Source organism: Tachypleus tridentatus, chromosome 9 (genome assembly GCF_004210375.1).
Source record: "Tachypleus tridentatus isolate NWPU-2018 chromosome 9, ASM421037v1, whole genome shotgun sequence".
NCBI classification, from domain to species: Eukaryota; Metazoa; Arthropoda; class Merostomata; order Xiphosura; family Limulidae; genus Tachypleus; species Tachypleus tridentatus.
The window spans coordinates 134,618,443-134,642,801 of NC_134833.1; the positions used below are offsets into that span (position 1 = coordinate 134,618,443).

At 30.6% G+C, this 24,359-nt stretch overlaps 1 protein-coding gene across 6 annotated transcripts in view; it reads right to left on the reverse strand.

Annotated features, from left to right (window-relative positions):
- Positions 1-24,359, reverse strand: part of LOC143226430 (E3 ubiquitin-protein ligase RNF123-like) — a 121,760-nt gene that overhangs the window by 71,943 nt on the left and 25,458 nt on the right. For 5 of the 6 annotated variants that reach the window (XM_076457372.1, XM_076457375.1, XM_076457371.1 and 2 more), the window contains 4 exons: positions 23,108-23,162; positions 16,291-16,376; positions 15,339-15,425; positions 3,918-3,985 (listed from right to left, as the gene is read on the reverse strand). In XM_076457372.1, the coding sequence (XP_076313487.1) occupies positions 3,918-3,985; positions 15,339-15,425; positions 16,291-16,376; positions 23,108-23,162 (296 nt within the window). The remainder of the gene's footprint in view (positions 1-3,917; positions 3,986-15,338; positions 15,426-16,290; positions 16,377-23,107; positions 23,163-24,359) is intronic. The other variant, XM_076457376.1, reaches the window with a different exon arrangement.

The window sequence follows — 24,359 nt, forward strand, 5'->3', positions numbered from 1 at the left end:
TTTCAAATCTGGGAAATGCATTATTCAATAACTTTAACATGAGAAAGCCTTAACAATGTCTTATCTTCAAACTCAACACCAAATGGTAAAAGTAAAAAACTGGTGTCAATAAGTCAACATTTAAGCAGTGTTTTTGCATAGTAATACCTACAATATGTATGTAAGCACAAAAAAGCATGGTTTGCTCTTTTGAGATGACAGCATATAAACTTGTTTTTCTCTATCTTTAGAAGTAATATAAGTAACAATAACACTATGTAACAAAATTTTTACTTTTTTTGTTCCTGGGCAGAAAATGTTATTTCCCAATTGCTTATGCCTAAATTAAATGGAAAAGAACAATTTTTCCCTTCAAACTTTACTTTTGTGGCCTGGGAGCATATAACGAAAACATGATGTGAGCTATATTTAGGGACTGAAACATGAAAGTGATTTATATTATGGTCACAAATCTCAAATAACTACTTGCTTATAAACATTTATGTTCATTTTTGCATAACTTTAGTATAAATACATGTAAATCTTGATTCATATGTTGTTTTATTAAGACCTTATGTAAATGAACATGTGTAAATTTGCCCATTTTTACATAGAAAATATGTTAATCTCTGAATTTCATTATCCAGGTCAAAAAGCAAAGTTTGAAGGGAATAATGGCCATTTTCTGTACTTTTACAACATAAGCAGTTAAGAAATAACACATACTATCCAGGAACAAAATTTGTGTTACATAGTGTAATGCATTAACATCTATATCATCACACATCCTGCCTCTATAATCAGCTGTCTTATGCCAGAATCAACTAAAAACAGCATCAGTTGTTAACATTAGCTATCTGAATTTTTGCTGTTCTTATCAGGAATATCAGTGGTTTACAATAAAACTATAAAACAAATCAAATATATTTTAATTGCACCAATGTTTTTAAATAAAAGATTTAGAATATAAACATTTATGATAAATACAATAATAGAAATAATTATGTGATGATAACATCACTGGAAAAAGTTTATTATCCCTTATCACTCACACATACATTAGCCCCTTAGCTGCAGAGTTTTATGAAATAAATTATCAACCAATCAAAACTTAGTAATCAACTTGGTGCATTCTGCAGACAATTGTTTGAAAGATGTTAAGGTGCACCATATGACATGTTCTGTAATTGCTTGTCAGTTTACAACTGCACCATATGGGGCACTCCACAGCTAAGGGGTTAAGCTATTACTCAGAAGACATCAGAATTTTAGTTGCAACTAAAGACCATCTAATAAAACAGTGTTTTTAAAGAAGTGTTGTTTTCAAGTTAAAAAAAAAAGAGAAAGGGAGAAAAAAAGAAGTCAGTTAATAATTTGTTCTGTCTTTATACCACATATACATACATTCCAAAAGACTACATAAAAAAAAAAGTTATAAGCCAATATCTTTAACCTCTCTATCAAAAATACTCAATAATTGAACTATTAGTTCAAATGGGGAACAAATGCCTATACAAAAATGAATAAATATGATCATACATTTTTAACTTCATGCAAATCCACCTGAGTACTATCTGCATTAGCTGTCCCTAATTTAGCAGTGTAAGGTTAGAGTGAAGGTAGTAAGTCATCACTACCCACTGCCAACTCTTGGACTACTCTTTCACCAACAAATAATGGTACTGACCATCACATTATAATGCCCTCATGGCTGAAAGGTGAGCATGTTTGGTGTGATGGAGATTCAAACCCATAACCCTCGGATTACAAGTCAAGCACTCTAACCACCTGGTCATGCTGGGGCCACACACACAAGTAAAGAAAAAAATGTTTTAGATATTTTGGATCATACTTTTACTAAAAATACAACTCACACAACTTAGCACAACTGTGATCAATAACTGTCTGAAATATCAGCGTTTACTTTGAATAATAAACATCAGTCAGACGATGGTCAAAAACAGGAGATTCTGTTAATTACAAATTAACAATGAACATCAAAATATAGCATCAAAATTAAAAATCATTTAACATTGTCACAAGTATTTTCAAATAACAATCAATGGGCATCTCTGATTATTATGGGATCAGTGTCTTTAATAAATAAATGTTTCTATATAAACCAAAGTATCACAAATAATGTCTTCTGAGTTGTACTGCTTCAAAATTGAATAAGCATCTAGTTTTAAAAAATGGTGTATCTCTAATAGAAATACAATGTTTAAAAATATCATACTATATTCAATAGTATTTTTCTAACAGTGTGCTAGCAACTTATCCATTAACATGAGTAATACACATTGTTTTGATATATGCAACTATGAACAGCACAAGTATAATTTTAATATCTATACTACTAACACTGTTGGTGAATATTAAATCATTGTTTTTGTAGGCAAGCTATTGAAAATAGTAAAACGAAAAGTCTTGAACAGTATACACTAAGTAAGTTAGCTGATCTTTGAACATGTAGTGAAAGTCAAAAATATTTTTCACTTTGTAAACAAAATGATGATCTTACACACCAACATAAAGTGAAAATGTATAGTGGATTTCAAGATTCAAGTTCTACAAATTAAACAGAAAATTTAAGACTTTTACACACAGGCATGAGAAATTTAAAATCACTCATGATATTAAAACAAAAAAGTCAAATATGACAATAAAAAAAAGCCTGATAAATCACAAAATATGATACCACATCTATTTTAAGAAAAAAAAACATTTACCTTCCAAAATCTCTCCAGTTATCATATTTAGTTACTTTGAGTTGACAATCAAATTATAAAATACAAATATCAGAATGTTACAAAAATAGGTATGAACATAATGGATATTTGTTTTTTCATCAACTTTATAATTTGCTATAAAAAATAAGCTACACTTCTATGGTAAACAATTTCTTAATCCCTTTAATTAAACTTTCATGTGCAAAGCAGGCCTCACATTTAATTCATGAATGATTGAAACACTTAACCAACTTGTACCAAAATACAGATAGTACACCAAAAAATCTTACTAAGTACATATGTTATAATAATATTCACACAGTGGACATTATTTACTTAAATTGTCTGCTCAAGGGTAGGTTCTTGGCTCATGCACGTTCCTACATGCCTCTATACTCTCCACACTCTTCTTCATCAAACAATTCCCCATTCCTCAGATTACCCTGCAGTGCTTTTCTTCTCTTATCCCTTTAACCTTTCCTTCTAAAACCTCCTTCATTAAAGTAACCTCTCAAATAGTTGTCCCATACCCATATCTTCTGCCTTTCCTTTTCTAGATTTTCCCCATAACATTTCTATTGTCATTCACCATCTAGAAAAGTGCTTCTCAACTGGGTGAATAGTTCATCCAAGGGTTATTCTACTTTATGTTGTACTCATTCTAGTAGCAGTTTGATGTATTCTCAAGTGATACTAAAGAAGTTTGCATTTTTAATCAGAACTTTCTTGTCTTTTTTCAAACTGGGGTGAGTGAACGGTTGTAAGAAACTTAGTGGTGAATGATAATGAAACAGGTTGAGAAACACTGGTCTAGAACATTTCCTCCTTACTTATCCATTCAGTCCAGCTAATTTACTCCATTCATTGCAAAAATTACATTTCAAAGATTTCTAATGTTTATATTTTTAAACTAAATATGAATTTCAAACAGGTACTTACCTCTAATATATCAAAGCTTTTCCTTACCATATTTAAATGAGCTCACACTTTTAACAAAACATGAGACTGAAACTTTCCAAATGTCCTTTACACATTGTATAGTGTTAATAATGTACACATAATTCTCAATATAGAAGCTGAAATGTTGTACTGTTCCAAAAACAGGCAGGAGCAGACAAAGTCAAACCTCTACAATGTCTAAACTGACCGAAACACATTTTAAAAAGCTTCATAAAGTATGTATTAAATGACATAAAATTGAAAATTTACCTGTAAAATGCCATCTTTCCATTATCCAGATCTATTACACACCCAATTATGTCACCAAGACTCCAAGGCTAGAAGAGCAAACATTTAATCAAGATAGTTATTGGGCACAGTTAAATTCATCATAAATGTGTTTGAAAAACACTTATGCAATTTCTTTAAAATAACTAAGTTTCTTTAAAATTGTAAACTTCTAGCTATATTATCATGAATCTCATGTCAACTGTTTTAATTATGTCAGTTGATCTATTAAACAAATTGTACCTTATTTTCAACATGCATGTCATGTTACATGTATTTCTGACGATTGTATCTTCATTAATACCTCCCCATCCAAGATTTTAAGCAATACTAAATACAGGTTTCAGTGAAATCTTCTATTGGTCAGTTAAATCCTAGCTTTTCTTGTAACACATTATTTGGTAGACAGGACAAGACTTTTCTGATCATTACTATTGCTATTCAGTGAAACAAGCTATGCTGTAAAACAGGTTCCTGATGCTCATACAATCCACTCACAAACAGCTTTATTCTCCCAACAGTATTATTATATCAAATGTATGTGTATTTACAATAAGTTATATGCCTACTATATGTAACTGCCTGAAACATTCAATTATTTGTAGGAGAAATATAGTTTTAAGTCTAAAAAAGAAACAGATTAAACACAGAATGTTACCCAATAGATGTTCTCAAATTAATGTGTCTAAATATTAATTATTTAAAAAATGATTACAATTCAACAGCAGTTTTATATTTGTTGAAAATTGTATCAGATACATATCTGGCTTAAGAACACAAATGTTTTTGGAATACACAGAACATAAACATGGATGCTCTAACTTGAAAACACAGCATTAACATTTTTTAAATTATTTGGACAGTATCAAAATATATATAAACAGATTTATCATTATCATGATCTCAAGTTCTATACTTTATATAATCAGATATCACCAAATATGATACAAAATCACAAGTGTGACCATGAGTTTTCTGTGATTGATAAAATTTGATACTGGATGATTCATGTTCACTTGAATCTTACCTTCACTTGATTAATATTTGCATCAACCTACTGAATACCAATACTCAATACTGAAGGGCAAGTAAAAAGAAGTTATTTACATTAACTCAGTAAGATTTTCAACAATAAAAAAATTTTGTTTGTTTGTATTTAATTTTTTAGAACAAAACCACATGGAGCTGTATGTTGTGTCCACCATAGGGATTTGAACTCCAAGTTTTAGCACTGTAATTCTGTAGACTTGCAGCTTGCCCACCAGAAGCCACATTTATATGTGTATATAAAAAGGTATGTTGGAGAGAACTCTGACAAGTTGTATTACACAATTGCTTTACAAACAAAAATATATGAAATAACAGCTTTCAAACTAAGTTTATTTAACAGTAGTGCATCAAGTATTTTGACAGGCTCCATGAAGTTGAACAAACTGTTCTAAAACTAATTAGAGTTTATATTATGCTGCTTTAATGCTGAACTGTGACCTATTTATTTACAACATTTGGGCAAAAATTATTAGAGTACAAACTTTTATTTATCAGTAGATATATGACAAATAGTTGTACATGTAATAAATTCCATAAGTAACAGATCAAAGTAACACTATGTAACACAAATTTTGTTCCTGGATAGTATGCATTATTTCTTAATTGCTTATGTTGTAAAAGTACAGAAATGGCCATTATTCCCTTCAAATTTTGTTTTGTGGCCTGGATAATGAAATTTAGAAATTAACCTATTTTCTATGTAAAAATGGACAAATTAGCACATTTTCATTTATACAAGGTCTGAATAAAACATATGAATCAAGATTTACATGTATTTATACTAAAGTTATACAAAAATGAACAAAAATGTTTAGAAGCAAGTAGTTATTCAAGATTTGTGACTATAATGTAAATCACTTTCCCGTATCAGACCCCAAATATAATCTCCCATCATATTTTCGTTACACGCTCCCAGGTCACAAAAGCAAAGTTTGAAGAGAAAAATAGGTCTTTTCCATTTACTTTAGGCATAAGGGGCCCAGTCCACTATTACAGGTAGGATACATTATATTAAAATAATGACTGAACATTGCCACATCATTACAAGTTACCATGTCTGGTCTTGCTCTCTCTCTGATGACCATGAATATGAATAATAGCCCTGCAGTATATTTTCCACTGTAAAAGACTCCAACATAAGACTTTTGTGTACAATTTACACCACTCCTTGCTAAATGTTTTCCACAATCCATCTAGTGTATGAAGTCAAGAATTTCCCAGTGACCACTATAAAAGTCCAATCCCACAGTATTCCATAAGCACTGCATCCAGTGACTTTATTGTTATTCCTGCATAAGGACTAGCATGAACAAGAATTTCATACTTCAACATTTGAGGTATGTCATAGAAGAAACTCGTGTACATGATTTGTGCCACTTTGCCAAATAAAAAAACCTTCTTGATCAAATTCATAACTGTTAGCAATGAACCTACACCACAGTAAAGACTTGAATATTATGAAGTTAAACTATCTCACTGCTCCAAACCTGTTCAGTATTACATTGAAAAAAAGCAAACTAAAGATATAGGTAAGTACAGAGGGTATTAAACAATAAGCATTTTGAGAAAGAAACTGAAATAAATATTTAATCTAAAACTTATGTACAGTTAAGTCTGTTGGAACAAATCTGTAGGCTCCATTTAAAATATTGTACTCTTAAACTATGGCAGAAGTATCCATTCCCTGCGCAGAATGTATTTTGATTCCTTTAACAGAATGTTGGAATTTCTTCTATACACTTTCAAAGGCACTAATTTATCTTTCAGTGCATACAATTCATGCTTCATTGAAATACAGTGTTCAAAACATATCCATTATAATGTTAGGGCAACATAAGAAATGGATATTACAAACCAAAATAACCAACCACCATGCCCATAACTATATATGAGCTCCCACTCAATTTGGTTGGCAATACTGAATAACATGTATAACCTGTAATGTATATGTCACATGCAGTAGAAGTGTACTTATACCATGTACGTTATTAGCCTTTTCCCATTTAAATTTCCAAGGCTGTAACATTTTTTATTCTTTTCATGCTGTGTTAATGAGTATATATACATTTTATGAATGTATGTATCATATATTAAATGCAAAAGATAGTAACAAAAATGCAAGTTAAAACTTGTGTTGCATTTTGAAAAATGCAACTTCTAATAGTGTGACATCTGATGCTAAAGCATTTTTGTAAATAAAGCACAATTTTCTAACAGCACCAGATATCTTCAGAAGCTTCACAGTTCAATTTCATTAATATTTAACTTCATTCCTTTGGCATTGAGCAGATCAACAGTTAAATCCATACAACATTTTAAAAATGCATTGCCCTCTGCATTTTGAATTGCTTTAACATTATGTTCAATTTATTTAATTATATAGGAACTCAAGTTCACCTTTCAATTGCATTAAAATACAGTACACTACAGTGAAAAATAAACACATATCTCGCTAGGATTTCTGAAGTCTGACATGAGATTATGCACAACTCTGGACAAGAAGGAAAACAAAAATAATTTTTGCCCAGTCCCAAAGAAAAGAAATATTAAGTTCTGTTTAATTGTAACAATCTAAGTGACACACCTGTGTTGACCATGCTCAAAAGATAACAGCCAGAAGAAATGAAAAGTTCCAATTTGTTTAATTACAACAATTTAAACTGCTCACCCATGTGTTGGTCTCTTATATTCAATGTTACTATACTCCTGATCTCAGCAACTTTCAAACAGTATTCCATGTTTTGTATTCTCTTAAACAATGATCTCTGACAGAGTACAGCCTCTAGTGTCCTTAACTTTCATGAAGAAATAAAAATGTCTTTAATATTTACCTCAATTTCTTGGAAATTCAGCATTCTTAAAAGTATTAATAGCTATTCTAGATTACTTTCTTCAGGGGCCCAGTCCACTATTACAGGTAGGATACATTATATTAAAATAATGACTGAACATTGCCACATCATTACAAGTTACCATGTCTGGTCTTGCTCTCTCCCTGATGACCATGCATATGAATAATAGCCCTGCAGTATATTTTCCACTGTAAAAGACTCCAACATAAGACTTTTGTGTACAATTTACACCACTCCTTGCTAAATGTTTTCCACAATCCATCTAGTGTATGAAGTCAAGAATTTCCCAGTGACCACTATAAAAGTCCAATTCCACAGTATTCCATAAGCACTGCATCCAGTGACTTTATGGTTATGCCTGCACAAGGACTAGCATGAACAAGAATTTCATTCTCCAACATTTGAGGTATGTCATAGATAAATTAAAGTCAGAGAAGAAACTCGTGTACATGATTTGTGCCACTTTGGCAAATAAAAAACCTTCTTGATTATGGTGTATTCTGTTGCCTGATGCATGTAGATGGCTTTTTCTATGTATTCAATGATTCTTACCCATTACAAGATGCCATGCTTTGCTTACTGCAGCTGATGTTTTGTAGATCTTTTGTATGATGGTCTTGACTCCTCAAGTGGATTCATGTTCCTTTGATTTCCAGTATAATTAAGTAAAAGGAAATTCCAATTTCGAACATTTTTATGATCAAAATGTGTGAATAATTTTTGTCAGGAAAATATGTATCATACCCTTCTTAAATGCAATCAATTTTTGGTGTCATTACATTAGTAATAACAATGTGAAACAGTGCCAAAACGTAGATATTACACATGCCAACCACTGCAACTTTATAATTAGTGTTATTTCATGATTTATATATTCAAAATCATTTCAATACTAGTGTATAGCCTATCACAAATGACAGGGCACATACTATCACCCCCACCCCATAGTATATCCTAACCTCACATTTCATAGCTAATTGAAATAATTTTACAAAATCAAGTTTGACCAACAAAGAGGCAGAAAAGTGCAGTCAGGTTAGTCAAACTTTGGTAAATTCCTTTGCAAGATAATCAAAATTAAAATTATTCATGAATTTGTGGCATATTCATTGAATAATTATAGGTAAAAATCAGATAGATTAACAATTTCTAATATAGAGAAAAGCCAGTGCATTTTGGTAACACTACATCCAAACAGTGGTTTTCATGTAATGTTGCTTAGCAATAAAAGCATAACTGAATATTGTTGTTAGTCTATGTACTGAAAGAATAAAATGAAATGTATGGATGAAAAACTGGAAAAATATTTGTCGATTTCTTAATTTAGAGTATCCATTCATTAAAAAAAGTTTTTGTTATTGAAAACATTGGTGACATAACAGAAAATAGCTTAATTCAGAAATGATTTCAGTTTAAAATTAAATTGATACTTTTACTTTTGTAATAAATTTTATGCACTTGGCTCTAGACTAGTTAATCCCACACTAAGTCTTTACTTTGGCTTATTATACAAACACTTACTACACTAATAAGGTTTCATGGCACCTCCATACAAAGTTCCTTTGCACCTCCATCAATAAAACCATAATGAACAAATAGTAATATCTAGATAAATGAATCTTGGCTTTTACATCTCTTCATTTTTCATGAAATCAAGCATGTTGTGGCATGACACACTCTGGTTTTATGCAGGTTAGACAATCTACTCAACCCTCTGTAGCACCTCACTTAAAGTTTAAAACAAACGCATGTGTTTTAGCTCCTTCTAAATTTCAAGGCTCAAATAATGACAAACTGATTCATTTTTTTGTAAATATATTAATTTGTTCATTATTATAAGATCAAACTAATTCCACTTGAGTTAAAAAATTTATATTCTGAAGTGGATAAACTTATCAGTTTCTGTAAAAAAAATGTTTTTTATCTGCTAGATACTTAACTATTACAATTATCCTATTAAATACATTTGTTAAATACAATCATTCAATTTTTATTAAACTTTGAGCTGTAACACCTTCTGCAGAATTCATTTACAACTGGATTTCCAATTCCTTCCATTTCATAAGGTATTCAAAAAGAAAACTGCTTTTTCTCTTGAGAATTCAGTTTTTTAATATATTAACAAGAAAGAAAACCTCCATCATTCAACTAAATTTTCTTGTTTCCAAACAACTTACATGACAAACATTGCATATGGTTTTAAAGAATACATCAAACATGGACAAACCACTTTTTCCACAATTTTCAATTTTTGAAAGTAGTTATCCTTTCAAATTTGTCTTCTAGACTTATTTTTGTTAGGTATGAAAATAACATGTTTAATTTATACATGTCTGTATCTTACTAATACCTCTTGTTTGGACACCTCTATATTGTGGCCATGAACCTACATCTGAATTGTCAAGTTCTGCTATCATATTGTTATCTTTGTTAATTGTCTCTTCAAAATTCAGAGAACTTTCTCCCTCTCTTGTTACTTCAAAGTTCTGTTTTATATGCCCTATCACTTTCTTTCATGTCCACTGTTGCTTCTGTCTATACATAAAGGAATAACACATTTATCAAGTAGTTTGTTTTCCATTTTCTCTCTTTCATTTTCACTCCACAGGCATATAGTTTGTTATTACTTCATTCATTTTATAAGTATTAATTCACATAAATATTATTCAAAAATCGCTCATGCTAAATTGCAATACCATTATATGGCAGCAAGCAAAAATATTAAAAAAATACAAACTGAAGACTGAGATGCCAGACCCTCAAGAATATAGAGAAATTGGATATTGTTTGAAAATTATATTTTTCCTATATGTATTTCTGATAGAATGTTTTGCAAGCTACAAGCCTTCAGCTCCAGTGTACATTACAAATGACTGGATTCAAGTTCATCTCCCATGTAAACCTTAAGCGACAACCCTCTACCAATGACAGTGTGACACATTCTCCTGATGGATGTGACTCCATCTATTCAATTTTATCAAACTATCACTTTGAATTTTGGCATAAAATGGAAACATCAGTTTTCAGTAGGGAGAAAGGGTGAGAAGTGGAAGTAAGAACCTATCAGAAATATATTTTCAGTACATGAAAATTATAACATCTAATACGGTACAATACTTCTTCTCACATAAGTAGCTAGAATTCCACAGGAAGAGCCAGTGTAAGGGAAAGAAATATCTTTTGAAGGTAACCAAAAGATTCCCTAAAAGAGTAAATCCTTGCAGTAGATGATTATGCATGAGAGAGTGCATCAGTTCTTTACCATGTATACCCTTTCCTCAGTGTGGAAAGAGGGGTCGCACACATGGAAAGAAACTGGAAGGAGCACACCAAAAAGGAGTGAACAGTGGCTGAATATGGATATTAGAATCTCAGTTCCCTAGAATATATCAATATGAGTGTGAGTAAAAGGATGTGCCCCCAAGAGTAGAGTGGTTAGGGTGCAATGGACCAGATACAGCAAGTCAACTGCATCCAAAACCCAGATTACTGGGAAGCAACTTACACACTGGAGTAAGATGAAGATCATACCATTGGTCAGTCAACTACAATTCAAAACTCAGTCACTGGGAACCAACATCAATATTAGGGTAAGAAAGAGGATCGTATTATCTCCACCTCAAGTTCATCAGGTAGAAGGGGTTCACATGGTAGAATGGAACACATGATAGAAATGTGAGGCATTGATTGTCTGATCTGAGAATCTGACTTCTAGTATCATAAAGATGTCTTTGTAATGCATACTATCTCACTCAAAACCAAACAAAGAGGAACCTCCCCTAATGCAATAACATCCTTGGTATAATGAAATCGAGAGATAGTGTAAACGGAAGAAATGTACTAATCTGCAAGTACCTCCATTGTGACCCACAACATGGATGGAGGAACAAGAGTATAGCTGAGTGAGAAACTAAACACACCTGTACCACTTATAAGTATTTAGGATAATTAGTTCAGCTCCAACTCCTAAACACAGCTACTGGGAACCAACATCCACTTCGGGTAGGATAAGGAATTCCAGTTAATAAGGTGAAATGCAATTTTGACAGCTCATTCCAACTATACACAGTGAAGAACATCTCATCATCTACACCATCAGAACACCACTGCTCTATTCTCAACTGAATGATTTATCATTATCAAATTCAAGAGGATGCCTCCATAGATCAACACCCCAGCAGCCTGGAAAGTTCATAGGAACAACTACACCTGATTTATTCAATCTAAGGGATGGGAAGCTATCCCTTCTGTTTTAATGGGTGAATATAGTCTGAGACAGGCATATTAATGAAGCAAATATATAACAAGAAAAACCTACAAGTGATCATGTGAAACACCTAATCTCAGCAGTGTGCATTTAGTAGCCATTTAAATTATAAATGTTAAGTTATCATGAACTTACAATGCAAATTTGAGTAGTTTAACAATAGCTAGAGAGACATCACTCACCACAGTGTGAAATCCTTAAAGAAACAAAAAGAGACAAGCCCTTAAAAATAAGAGGTATATATTTATATATGCATCTTACCCAGTCACAGTTTCATCAAAAGTGAAGGATGGTAACAGGTGGATGACTGTACCCTGACAAGGAAGAATCAGATGCCCAAAGCACAGAATGGGAAATGGATGATTGAAGTGTAGTTCCAGAGTTCAACAGACAAACTACCTCCAATAGAAATGGAGTTAATATGCAAGGAAAGTGGCATGTGCATGATCAAAGTAAGAAACATCAGGAAACAATGACAGGAATAAAGAGACAAGGAATAAAAGGCCAAATAAATTATAATCCAAAATCAATGGGTAATGAAAGAAGGGAAAACAAAAATCACACATTGGTGTACAGATTTGAAACCATAAAAAATGGATTCAATGAAAAGAAGACTTGAAAGCAATGGAGCCATTCACATCATGTACTGGACAGAAATGGTCATCAGGATTTAACCTAAAATAAAGGTAGAAGGTGACAAGAAACAAAAAAAGTCAAAATATAGAGATGAAACAGCTGACAAAACCAAATCTGTGCCAGCCAAGAAGGATCAATCAGACAGACCAGACCTGGAGGGACATGGATAAACAAATATCTTGGAAAAAAAAGTTTAACAAAATGATGTAAAAATATCAAAAAAGTAATATTAACTGAATAAAAACAACCATTTTTTTTCAGTTATATATCATTAAACTGACAGACTTCATTCAGCACTTAACCCAATAACAACATGCTTCAGACTTAAGCACATTATGTAATTCTCATTAAATAATAAAACCAGTTCATAAAACTATTTAAAAGTTGAAAAGAATTTTCATAAAAGTAAGTTGTTTGAGGAAAATAAAATATTTAATTTTTTCTACCATTTCTAATAAAAATTTATTACTTAATGTAGTTATTTGCACTCAAAATAGTTCACCTGCAAGGTGAGTTTACATTTCATTTGCATAATCTCTAGAACCTCCTAAGTTATTTTAAGGGTAAACATTTATATTGTATTTTTCATTTTCTCCACCATACACTGCAATGAAATGTTTAAAATTAAAAAATAGAACAAGAGAGAATCCTCAATAGCCACAGCATTGGAAATTCTTTTAGGCAGAATTAGAGTAGATTAATCTGAGACCCTCTTTCTTAGCTATATTTTTGAGTCATAGCAATACCAAGCATGGGGTGTGCATGTACCCAATTCAATTTTATTATTCATCAGAATCTCGACTAGCCAACCTTCAAACTGAAATTCTTTAAGATAGAAATGGAGTAAATTAAACTGTGAGACTTTGGGCATGGTAAAACACATCAATCAAAAGGGTTTGACCTCCTAAGTCCAAACATGTAATTAGATATCGAATCAGCCAAGAGATGAAGAAACTGTGAACTAAAAATTTGTACTTAATTTAAAAAACTGACCCAATCTACAAGTCACTATACCATAGCTGAAAATGTAAATATTTTTAACTCATCATTGAATAATCTTAAAATATCTTCTTTGAGTCATGTATATAATTTCATATCTTTTGTTATCTTTGATTATTCATGTCAACATACATCAACAGGTAAAGTTTAGCATATGGCAAAATTTGGTTTGCACTCAACTGTTCACCAAGGCAAAGCACAGAATAAATTTATCATATCATATCATTGAACCTTTGAATCTTACAATAAAAATAATACATATTTAACTACAATATAAAAGTAAAAACAAAAGGCAATTTAACTGTCTACCAAACTAATATGTATAAGTGGAGAAAAAAAATAGTCAAGCACTAGGGACACTGTCCTCAACAATGGAGTAAATAGTCAAACACTAAGGACACTGTCCTCAACAATGGAGTAAGTTTTTAAATTTCCTCTGTAAAACACAAACATCTTTTAATTTCTCTGCCCTCATTACAATAAAATATAGATGGAGATTAGCTTTTTTCATTGGTTATAAGTATGCCAGTCAGGTTAAAACTGTCACTTAGCAACACAGCTTCTACTTTACCAATGGGCATAATTTATCTTGAACTGAGGAATTTTACAGCAGTTTCCCCCACTGGACAAGTTTTTGAAATGTACTTGAATTACTGGTAAACAACCTGTATACTGTACTTCAAACATGTGCACAAAATTTATACATCACATTCACACTTTCTTCTCCACCAGCTCTTTATTTTGACATTCACAACTGCGAGTGTGTAATAAGTTGTTAAGACTCAATTTTAAATATTTTAGAGGGTTTTTTTTAAATAAAAATTTTGTTAACACAAAATTTGATCTATAACAAGCTTGATAACATTAATATCATTAACATACATTGACAGTAAAGAAACTTAATTACATTTTGAATGTAATTTAGTATTCTGTGCAGAAAGGACTTTTAAATAGTATTATAGGGTTAATAATTTGTCTCAACATTTAAAATTGCATTATGTTAATGAAATAGCATTGACAATACTTGTATACTCATTGATAAGGCCAATCACTCACAAACTAATTTATGGATGAGTGAGTTGTAGTTCTCACAAGTTTTACAAATATGAGGAACTCGTAGTAATACAAAAAGTTCATAATGAATATATTATAAAACCTTAATTAATAAATGCCATCTGAAGTTTTTGTAAGCACTGAAGACATGAAGCTATGTCAGAGGAGGTAACAAGATATTTTCTTATTTTTTATTTTGTAATTTTCTAATCTGAATTCTAAAATTTACTTTCTCCAGAATGCACACACAAAAATAGAATTCATTTTTACAAACCCTTCCTGTCAGGATAGCTACTAAACACCAGATATATGACTAAGCCTGAATTATTAAAAAAAATGTGGACATACACCTTCTGATCAGGCTTCAAAATTATTCTCCTCTTTTCATTAATAACATAACTCTGTTGAAAATTTGTAAGTCCTGAGAATTTCTGATAAAGTTTCAAAGATACAAAAAACAACTGTTAGTATATATATATATATTTTTTTTTACACATCTAAGGTTCAATGTTAACTTTAGTTTTTATTAAACTACAAACACCATACCTCACCATACTTATGACTTGTCACATTCCATTTCTGAATTCGACTTCCATCAAATGCAAAAGAGTCTGGTGTATCACCAACACCTTTCTGCAAATAACAAAATACACAAATAATCCTATCTGTCTTGTGCAATACTGTACTTCTTTTCTACTTTAACTGCAATACAGTGTGAATATTTTACAGTTTTCAAATACCCAGTTTAGCAATTTTAGTAAATTGCACATAACATAATAAACTTTCTGGATCAAAAAAGAAAAAAAATTCATTTTATAATGGTATGTTACAGATTTCTTTTCTCTTTCACCAAAGGTAAAATTGAAAAAAGAATCTGATATAGAGACCTAACTCACTCACTGATTGGTCATTTCTTCTACTTTATACAGCATTTTCATTTATTCAGGGCTCAGCAGCTTGGGTCAGCAAACCAGTTTTTCTTTGGACTACTAATACAAGTTGTGTTGATGAGTCTTCAATAGGCAAAACTACAGCTCACAAAGGAGGGTACAACCAATCAGTGACTGCATTAGGCCTTTATATCACAGATTCTCCTTTGATGAAAGATTAAAAAAAAATCTGTAATGTAAATATACATATAATTTTTAAATAGTTGGTCTGCTGTGTGATATGAAATAATAAATTAGACAAAATGCCATTACATCATTCACACACCTAAATTAATTTAAGTTATTGTATGCAAAATTAAATTGGTCTAATTTTGGATAAACAATGAAATAAATTTTCTTTGTTCCGAACCTACAGTATTTTAATTTTAATTAAACAATGACAGTATTCTTCTACCATCTACTTGAATTCAGAATGCACTTATTTTATGTCTTCATACTCTTAAGAAACAAACAAAAAAAATATTTTCCTCACTATTACTAATTATTACTCAATGAAATAAAATTATAGTGCTTTTTTCTAACAAAAACATTTGTAATATGAAGCTCACTTCTTTTGAAAACTTGCATCCAGAAGTTGCCCAACCAATCTGCATGACACCCACAGACCCAAGCATTACTTCATATTGCCATTTTCCTAAAAACAAGCATTTGTAACTGTTATATTATGTAGTACAAACATTTACAAATAACATATAAACTATGTTGAATAGCAAAAAATAACATTCCAAATTAAAATAGTTTAATACAGAATTTTTATGTAAATTCTTTTGTTAACCTGAAGATGACCTAAGAAAGTCAAAACATTGTTCTGTACTTTATTTAATTAAAGTTTTAATACCCATACCAGCTATCTTGTGAAAACACTTTTACTTTAAGTGGGTTTCTCATCATCACGAAATAGTCAAACCAGGTTCTAGTCTATTTCGTATTGACAGGATTAATTTAATCGTAATACAAAAATATAGTAATACAAAATATAGGTAAGCTTGAAAAATTATTGGGCAGAAAAACGAAATTACACAGTATCACCAACTTCCTGAAACAGAATAAATAGTTAACTCCACATTTAGCTATGTCATTACTGTATATAGTGAAAATTAAACTAAAACAATGTATAAATTCTGTAAAGAACTAAGAAAATCAAATTTGCACAGTGTATAAGTTATTTACAAATATCCATTAAAATTAAAGTAACCACATGTGATGACCTGTAATGTGCTTCCTACTTGGAAAATATAGTAAGTCTAATGTTATTCAAAAGTAAGTATTATGTAATCTTAGAACTATTTGCTTAAATTGTACATATAGCTTAAGACAATAAATAAAAATTCAGATACAAGAAGATGAGATTTACAAATAAAAAGAAATGGTTTACAATTACTGTGAGGGCAAAAAATCATTAATCTTAAGAAACTATGTTTACAAAATTGAGAAGTTCCAATATGAAAGAGAGTTTCAACAATGATGTAAACTTCATGTTTTTATTATTTTATATTTATTTCTACCAACCAAACGTTTATGTATAAACAATAAAATCAATATTTGTTTCAATAATTTCATTAATCTTAACCAATATTTAAATAATTGTCTTGACAGCATGAAACTCGAGTTTCTTAATCCATAATTAAAAAACTGGTTTAACCAACTTCAGAATTAAGAAACTATACATATTATAACTTTGTAATTACTATATATATATCTTCACAAAATTTAGCATAATTATAAACTGTTACTTCCAGACAAAGCTGGATGTTTTGTTTGTGAATGAGTTGTTGTAAGCAAGTGTGCATCTGTTGTTCTTGGCAATGCTGTATGTGCAGAAATAAAATCCATGCAAAATGACTTATCATACTTATTTATTATTTGCTATTGTACATGAATTAGTTTAAGATATAACCTGACTATAGAATTTTTAGTATCATAGTCTTACCTGCTGTAAAAAGGTTGGATATTCAAAAATATTTGCAGGGTGGTAGAAACAGAGAAAAAAAAGAAAATGACAATGAGAGAACCAAAGTTAGAAAACAAAACAGTAAAAATATTATGATAATAATAAAAGAATGAGACTGGTCAAAGAAAGGTGGTTAAAAACCTCTTTGGTGAAAGTTGAGAATGATGAGTCACTCTGACAACTTTGTAAATGATTTCCAGAACCTTCAAACAGAACCACATCTCTAGTTAAAGATATCAGTACAAAATATAAAAAAGAAACTAAAATATCACAGTGAGAGTGCCAAACACAACAAATGTACTGAATGTAAAAATGCCTCAGATAAACCCAAAGAAACACAGCTCCCCTTAAAAAACTAAGATGGCTTAATGGAAAAAGAAAACAAAAAAAGAGTATTGTTTACAAAAAATAATATTAGCACAGCTTACTATGAAGCAACAAAAAATAAACCATTCAGGAAACTTACAATGTTAATAGCTCTAAAAAGCAAAAATAGTGTTGAAGTATAAACAAAATGTTTGAATGATGAAAAATGTAAAGATGTCTGTATAAGCACTTCAGAGATTTTGAAAGATGAAGCAAAATACGGTTTAGGCAAAGCCATATTTATTAGGATCCTCATGGATTAGTTAAATGACAAAAGAATGACTGAACAGGAATTAGTTTATGTATGCTATATGTGGCAACATTGTAAAACAGAAACCAAATGAGCTAATAGAGTGGAACTTGATAATGGATATGCAACTGTAGTAAAAGATGGAATTCTGAATGGGCTTGAATCTTTGGGAAGTACACCAGAAAGTCTTAGCAAAAAGCCTGTCAGAATAAATACAGATGGAACAGCTGTGAAATTGGGAAAAATGCCTGGTCCTGTGAAATTACTTTTAGACACAGTAAATGTAGATATAGAAGAAAATAAGAAACGAAACAATTACACTGCAGCAGTTAGTTCCATTCCATGGAATTTAAAGCTCAGAGGTTGTAATACTAAAAAGGGTTATAAATTTGAAAATGTTTATTCAAACTGTATTATTATTCACTAAATACAGGACAGGAATTTATGAAATTGCAATTTTATTGTTTCAAGAATAAAAGCAACATGGTGTTACTCAATAAATATGCTTTGTAGCAAGCCAGAACACAACACTGAAATCTCTCATTAAAAATTATGGGTTTACATTAACACATCTGTAGGACATCGCTACCACAAGTAAAGACGGCATTGCACATAAAGCAGAGATTTATGTAAGTGAGTTGGAAACAAAGGTTTTTAATCTTCTTACACTTCATGATAGACTAAACAAATTTGCTATCTGAAGCTGTATCCCTTTTTCCAACAGAAGAAAAGCCTGATTTCTGAAATAAGAAAAAGTGTGAATTAACTGAAAGAAAATTTTGGAAACATGAGAAGAAGGTGAAGCAAAATGTTTAGAAAATATTTTAGAGAAAGTGAAAATGATGAGGGCAAATGACTATGATAAGGGCAAGAAAATAACAGTACACAATAAAGCAAATGAATTATGATACTGACAAGCTGTTGTTAACAACCAAATTTATTTGGAAGAGAGATTCAGAAAAATCTTAGAGGAAAACCACAGTCTCTGTAAACATATTCAATTTTCATCTCCGGTCATGTGAGAATAATAGTCCTAATGGGTTCAGAGACTATGGAGATGAAAATATTGAGAAAACTATATTACCAGAAGAAGAAAACAAATACACCATGAAAAAATAGTTGGACTCAAAAATGTACATCAATATAAGTCTCAATAGACCTGTAACAGATGCACTTGAAAGCTTAGTGGTTAACAAGAATGCTGAGCCGACAAAACATATTTTACCCATAGTATAAACATTATGTTGACAGTTTCTCTATCAACAGAAGAATGTGAAAGGGCATTTAGACAACTTAGTAATATCAAGACAGCAACAAGTATATCTATAAATCCAGGAACTTTGCTCTGGTAAGAATCAGGATAGACATGCTTACACTAGATTATAGTCCAACTAAGAGCATTGTGATATTGTCAAAAAGTATCAATTGAGCAAGACACATCAAAGGTCACACATGCAATTGTCCTTAGGGAGTTTATCAAATGGTTCGCAGACAGCCTTCACCTGATGATGTGAGTCACAGTAAATAGTGGAAAATGTTTAGGTTATATGCAGCAATAAATATCAATTTTATATATATATAGTTAAAATTAACAAGCTTGAGGTTTTATGAATATCATAGTTGCATTAAAGACTAAATTAAGAAACAATTATACATGTTGAAAAGCTGCTGAATTTATATAAACTAGACTGAAGTGTTCATGTTTTAATAGTTACTAATATTATTTGCATTTGTTTTCAAAGTTAATAAAAATACAAATTTTGCTCTCTATTATGTGTACTCTTCATTTTAGTCACTTCCCAAATACTTTGCTGAATTATTTGCCATGCTTCGTTCACAGTAGTCATAATACTATTAATTACAATACTGTAAACACTTGTATAATGAAGCACAAGTAAGAAATAAAATTACCCTATGTTAAAGTATATTTTAGGTGTAGAAACCTGAGATACTTGAGGATTTAACAATCTTTCTTTGTTTCTCCCATAATAACATAGTTAAAGGAGCAAAATGAAAAAAAAAGGTGTAATCATGTATATACACACAGAAGCCAGTAATAGCTGACAATGAAGCTTTCAACAGAGTTTCTAACAAACAACACATTTTTCAGAGAGAGCTGAGATCTATACATTCAATAATGAGATGATGAAGAAAAGATTTTCAAGGCCTGATAACATTTACAACCTTGTAATGAATATCAGAAGTTTTTTTCAATAACACTTTCTATTTTATCTCTTATTTTCTCTATCCTAACACTAACTTTCCAGAAATGAAAATTTACAATGAAAAGTTGAAAAAATATTAAATAAAATGAATAATAATATTTTTACTCTGTTCTGACTTGAGCATTTTTTGCACCAACAAGAAAACTATTTAAACTACTAATCAGAAAGTTTCAAGTTACTTATTTTAACAGTTGCAACTGCTGAATTTTTGCACATTTTTTGAAGGTTTTATTAATGTACTTTGTACTCACTGGAACAATAAACCTCACATCAAAAAGTTAAATCACAGCAGACCCCCATTAAATGTTTCTTGCAAAGCTAACTTAAACAGTTCAATATCTAATATCAGTTCCATTCTGGCACTCAATCTAGTGTAATTACAAAATTTTTTCTTTCCAGTTACTTATGTTAAAAGTAATAAGCATGAAAACTCTTGTGATACTTACCACTTACTCTAACCATTTTCACTCCAGTAAAAATCTTACACTTTTTTCCCTACACTTCGTTGAGTCTCAAAAATGTGTGTCCAAACAAATATTTATGTGTATTTCAAATAAAGTATATGTATGTTAAAAAGAATCCTGATACTGTTTGGAACAGAAAATTTGATTAATATAAACTAAAGAATTCTCCTCAACTAATAGGTTATGCTGTTAAAACTTGAATAAAGACTTATAAGATTTATGCAAAGGAGAATATGCTCTTTCTATTGGTTATAAACATGTTCATCAACCATGCAAAGTTCAAACAATCTAAAAAGTGAGAGGGAGAAGTAGAGTAGTTTCTCTAGAGGGTTTAACAAATTTATTGATATCTCTGAAAATCAGTATCTTAGGAGATTCTACCTTTAGGTTCTCGTTTATAAGTATGTATAGTTTGTATATCTAACTGTTTGAAAACTGCAGCAGTCTACTTTATAAACTAGAAACTTCTGAAATGGAGACATCAGAGCTCAGATGCAGCACCTGACTCAGAAAATATAATATTAATATTTTTATAACATTTCTTTTTAAAATGAAGAAACTGAAACTCACATCAAGTAAAAGTTTAAATTACAAACTATGTTTTCATACAAAGTTTACTGACATATACTGATGATAAACTCATTTAATTCAATTCTGAGTGTAAAGGTCATGGCACGTGCACTTTGCCTTTCTCAAAGTGAAAGTTATAACAAATGAGTTATCAAATAGTTGGCAATTAAATAAGCTATGATGTAAGCCATTTCTAGATCAAGTTATCAAGATTATTTGGCTAGATAAGCTTGATGTAATGGCCTGTTGTTTTGGACTAATATGTGCTTGCTGCAAAATTGTAATGCTGAATTTCACTGTTTTTTATATTGTTCTGGTAAAAAATAATAATAATCATATTATATAATTATTAATTACTCACTTGAGAAAGAAGTGTTTTCTTTAGAAATAATCTTTTCATTCATAATTATTAAAATGAAACCACAAATTCTTGAAGGTTTGGTGTTTCTTTAACTGATGGAAGATCAGTCCCACACATCTTAAACTATGAGTAACACAAAGTATATACATGTTAAGTAAAATAAACAATTTTGTTTGAAGTGAAGTCAAGTAATATTTTAGTAAACTATCAGATCTAGTCTTTTCTAGAAATTATGTGGCACAGTTTTTAATGGAAAAAACTGTTAATATTGCTAAAAAAGCTATTCAAAGTTCATCTTTTCATTAAATTTAAATGTTTCTAGCAAAACAGAAGAATTACATACCTAACAAATTTATCATACACAAGAACAAACCTTTAATGATCGGTGGTGAATAAACTTAAAATTAACAGAGTAAGATCATGTCAAAATGTTTGAGAGAAAAGTTATTATATTAATGCTACAAAGTTCAGATTAGGTATTCAATGCTTAATGTAATCTTTAAGTTGGTGCATGCATTAACTGTTAATAAATAGCAATGCTTTTGTTTGAAAAAAGGACATGAGCTGTTACCTTTTTTTCTCTCTCTTTATAGTTTCAAAGATGTTTGAATATTTTAGTGAACAGATACACAACAAATAACAGAGTGACACACATATGTGAAACAGAAAGTAGTTCAATAAGATGACATGGTCAAAGTTTTGGAAACACATATCAAAAGTGTCAGTTAACACATCTATTAGATTAAACTGATAAAAGACTGTCACATTTTCTTCAAATAACACCAATAAAATACTTATTTTAACATCACCAAATCACAAACAAAACATAGTTCACACATGTCAAATCATTGTGTCACTAAAAAACCAATGAAACCTTTGTGCATATGTATATCATTGGGGTTTTAGGAGATTACAGTTGCCATGTTGTCATGATACAAAACTTTGCAACATGATGTGACACAAGACTATTTCTAACAAATTCACTAAAAATATATTGTTCTCATCCTTTCTAAATCCCTTTTAAGACAAGCACACCAAAAAGAAAACTTGAAAAAAAAACACTTATGAGCACCAGTGAAATGGCATTCACCAAAATAAAAGTGCTGAAATAGTTTAACATGCTACATCTCTTAATACTTTTACTGAAATTACTACAAGATGAACATTTTCCTACCTACCTCTATATACACAGGTGTTGGAGAGAATGGAGCTGAAGTTCCCTTGACCAAATAACTACAAATACAAAAAGACACTTAATATTTCAAAACTAATATAAATAGGTTTTGTTTTGTTTCAGAAAATTGCATTTATGTCAAAATTAAATTTTAAATGTGATAATGAGTTATTTTATGTATATAGTAATGTCATATTAAAACATAAATATACATTCATCTGTTTAGTTTTAAGGGTTAATATTTTATTTCTTTGTTGTACAAAAGCATTTTATTCATGCGAAAAAAAATAACTTTACAAAAAAGTATTTCCTATTGCAATGAAAATTAAAATATAGTTTCAAAACAAATATACATATGGAACTAAACATATTGTATTAGCCCCTTTAACACAATGTTTTGGGATAACATGGGACTTGTTGGTCTCCCTCAGCTGGTCCATCCTCTAAACTAAAACTACTAATAAATAAATTTAAAAAATCTCTTAAAGCCAGCTCTTATCATTCATATACTTATCAAGCTTTCTCTTAAACAACTTAAATTTACTGCCTTCACAACAACTGAAAGCAACCAATTCCAAAGGTTAACCACTCTGTTAGAAAAATAAAACTCTTTGCTGAAGGTAACTTCCACCCATCCAAAATCTTTTTCTGTCCCCTAGTGCTACTGTTCTCACTGTTAATTACAAAGAAGGTGGTGCATCAACAATATCACTTCCTTTTACAATCTTAAACACCCCAATCAGATCCCCCTCATCGTTTTTCAAGAGAAAACAATTTGAGAGTTTCAACCTCTCCTCATGTGACAGCCCCTCCATCCCAGGAACCATTCTAGTAACCCTTCTCTTAACCACTTTCAACAATTCAATGTCTTTTCTAAGGTAAAGAGTCCAAGACTGAACACAATACACCAAATGTGACGTAATTAATTAATTAGCCCAACAATTAATCAATCAAGCAAATTCCACAACTGCAAGATTTATGATTAAGAAAAAAATCTCACACAAAGTAAAACAAATTAAAACCTAGGAAAGAAGTGGCATGTGTGAAAAATAAGAAAAATACTCTGGTTGAAACCACTTTAAAACTCTTAGTACCTTAATCATACCATCCCTCCCACCTCATCCAATTAAAGACATCAAACCTAAGTTCTAAAAGGGAAAGAGAATAAAATAAATGGTTTCACAAACTTCTCTCCTGAAAAGACCGAAAGAAATCCAATTAAAACTTTTACAGATGATTAATGGTAGATATTTTCA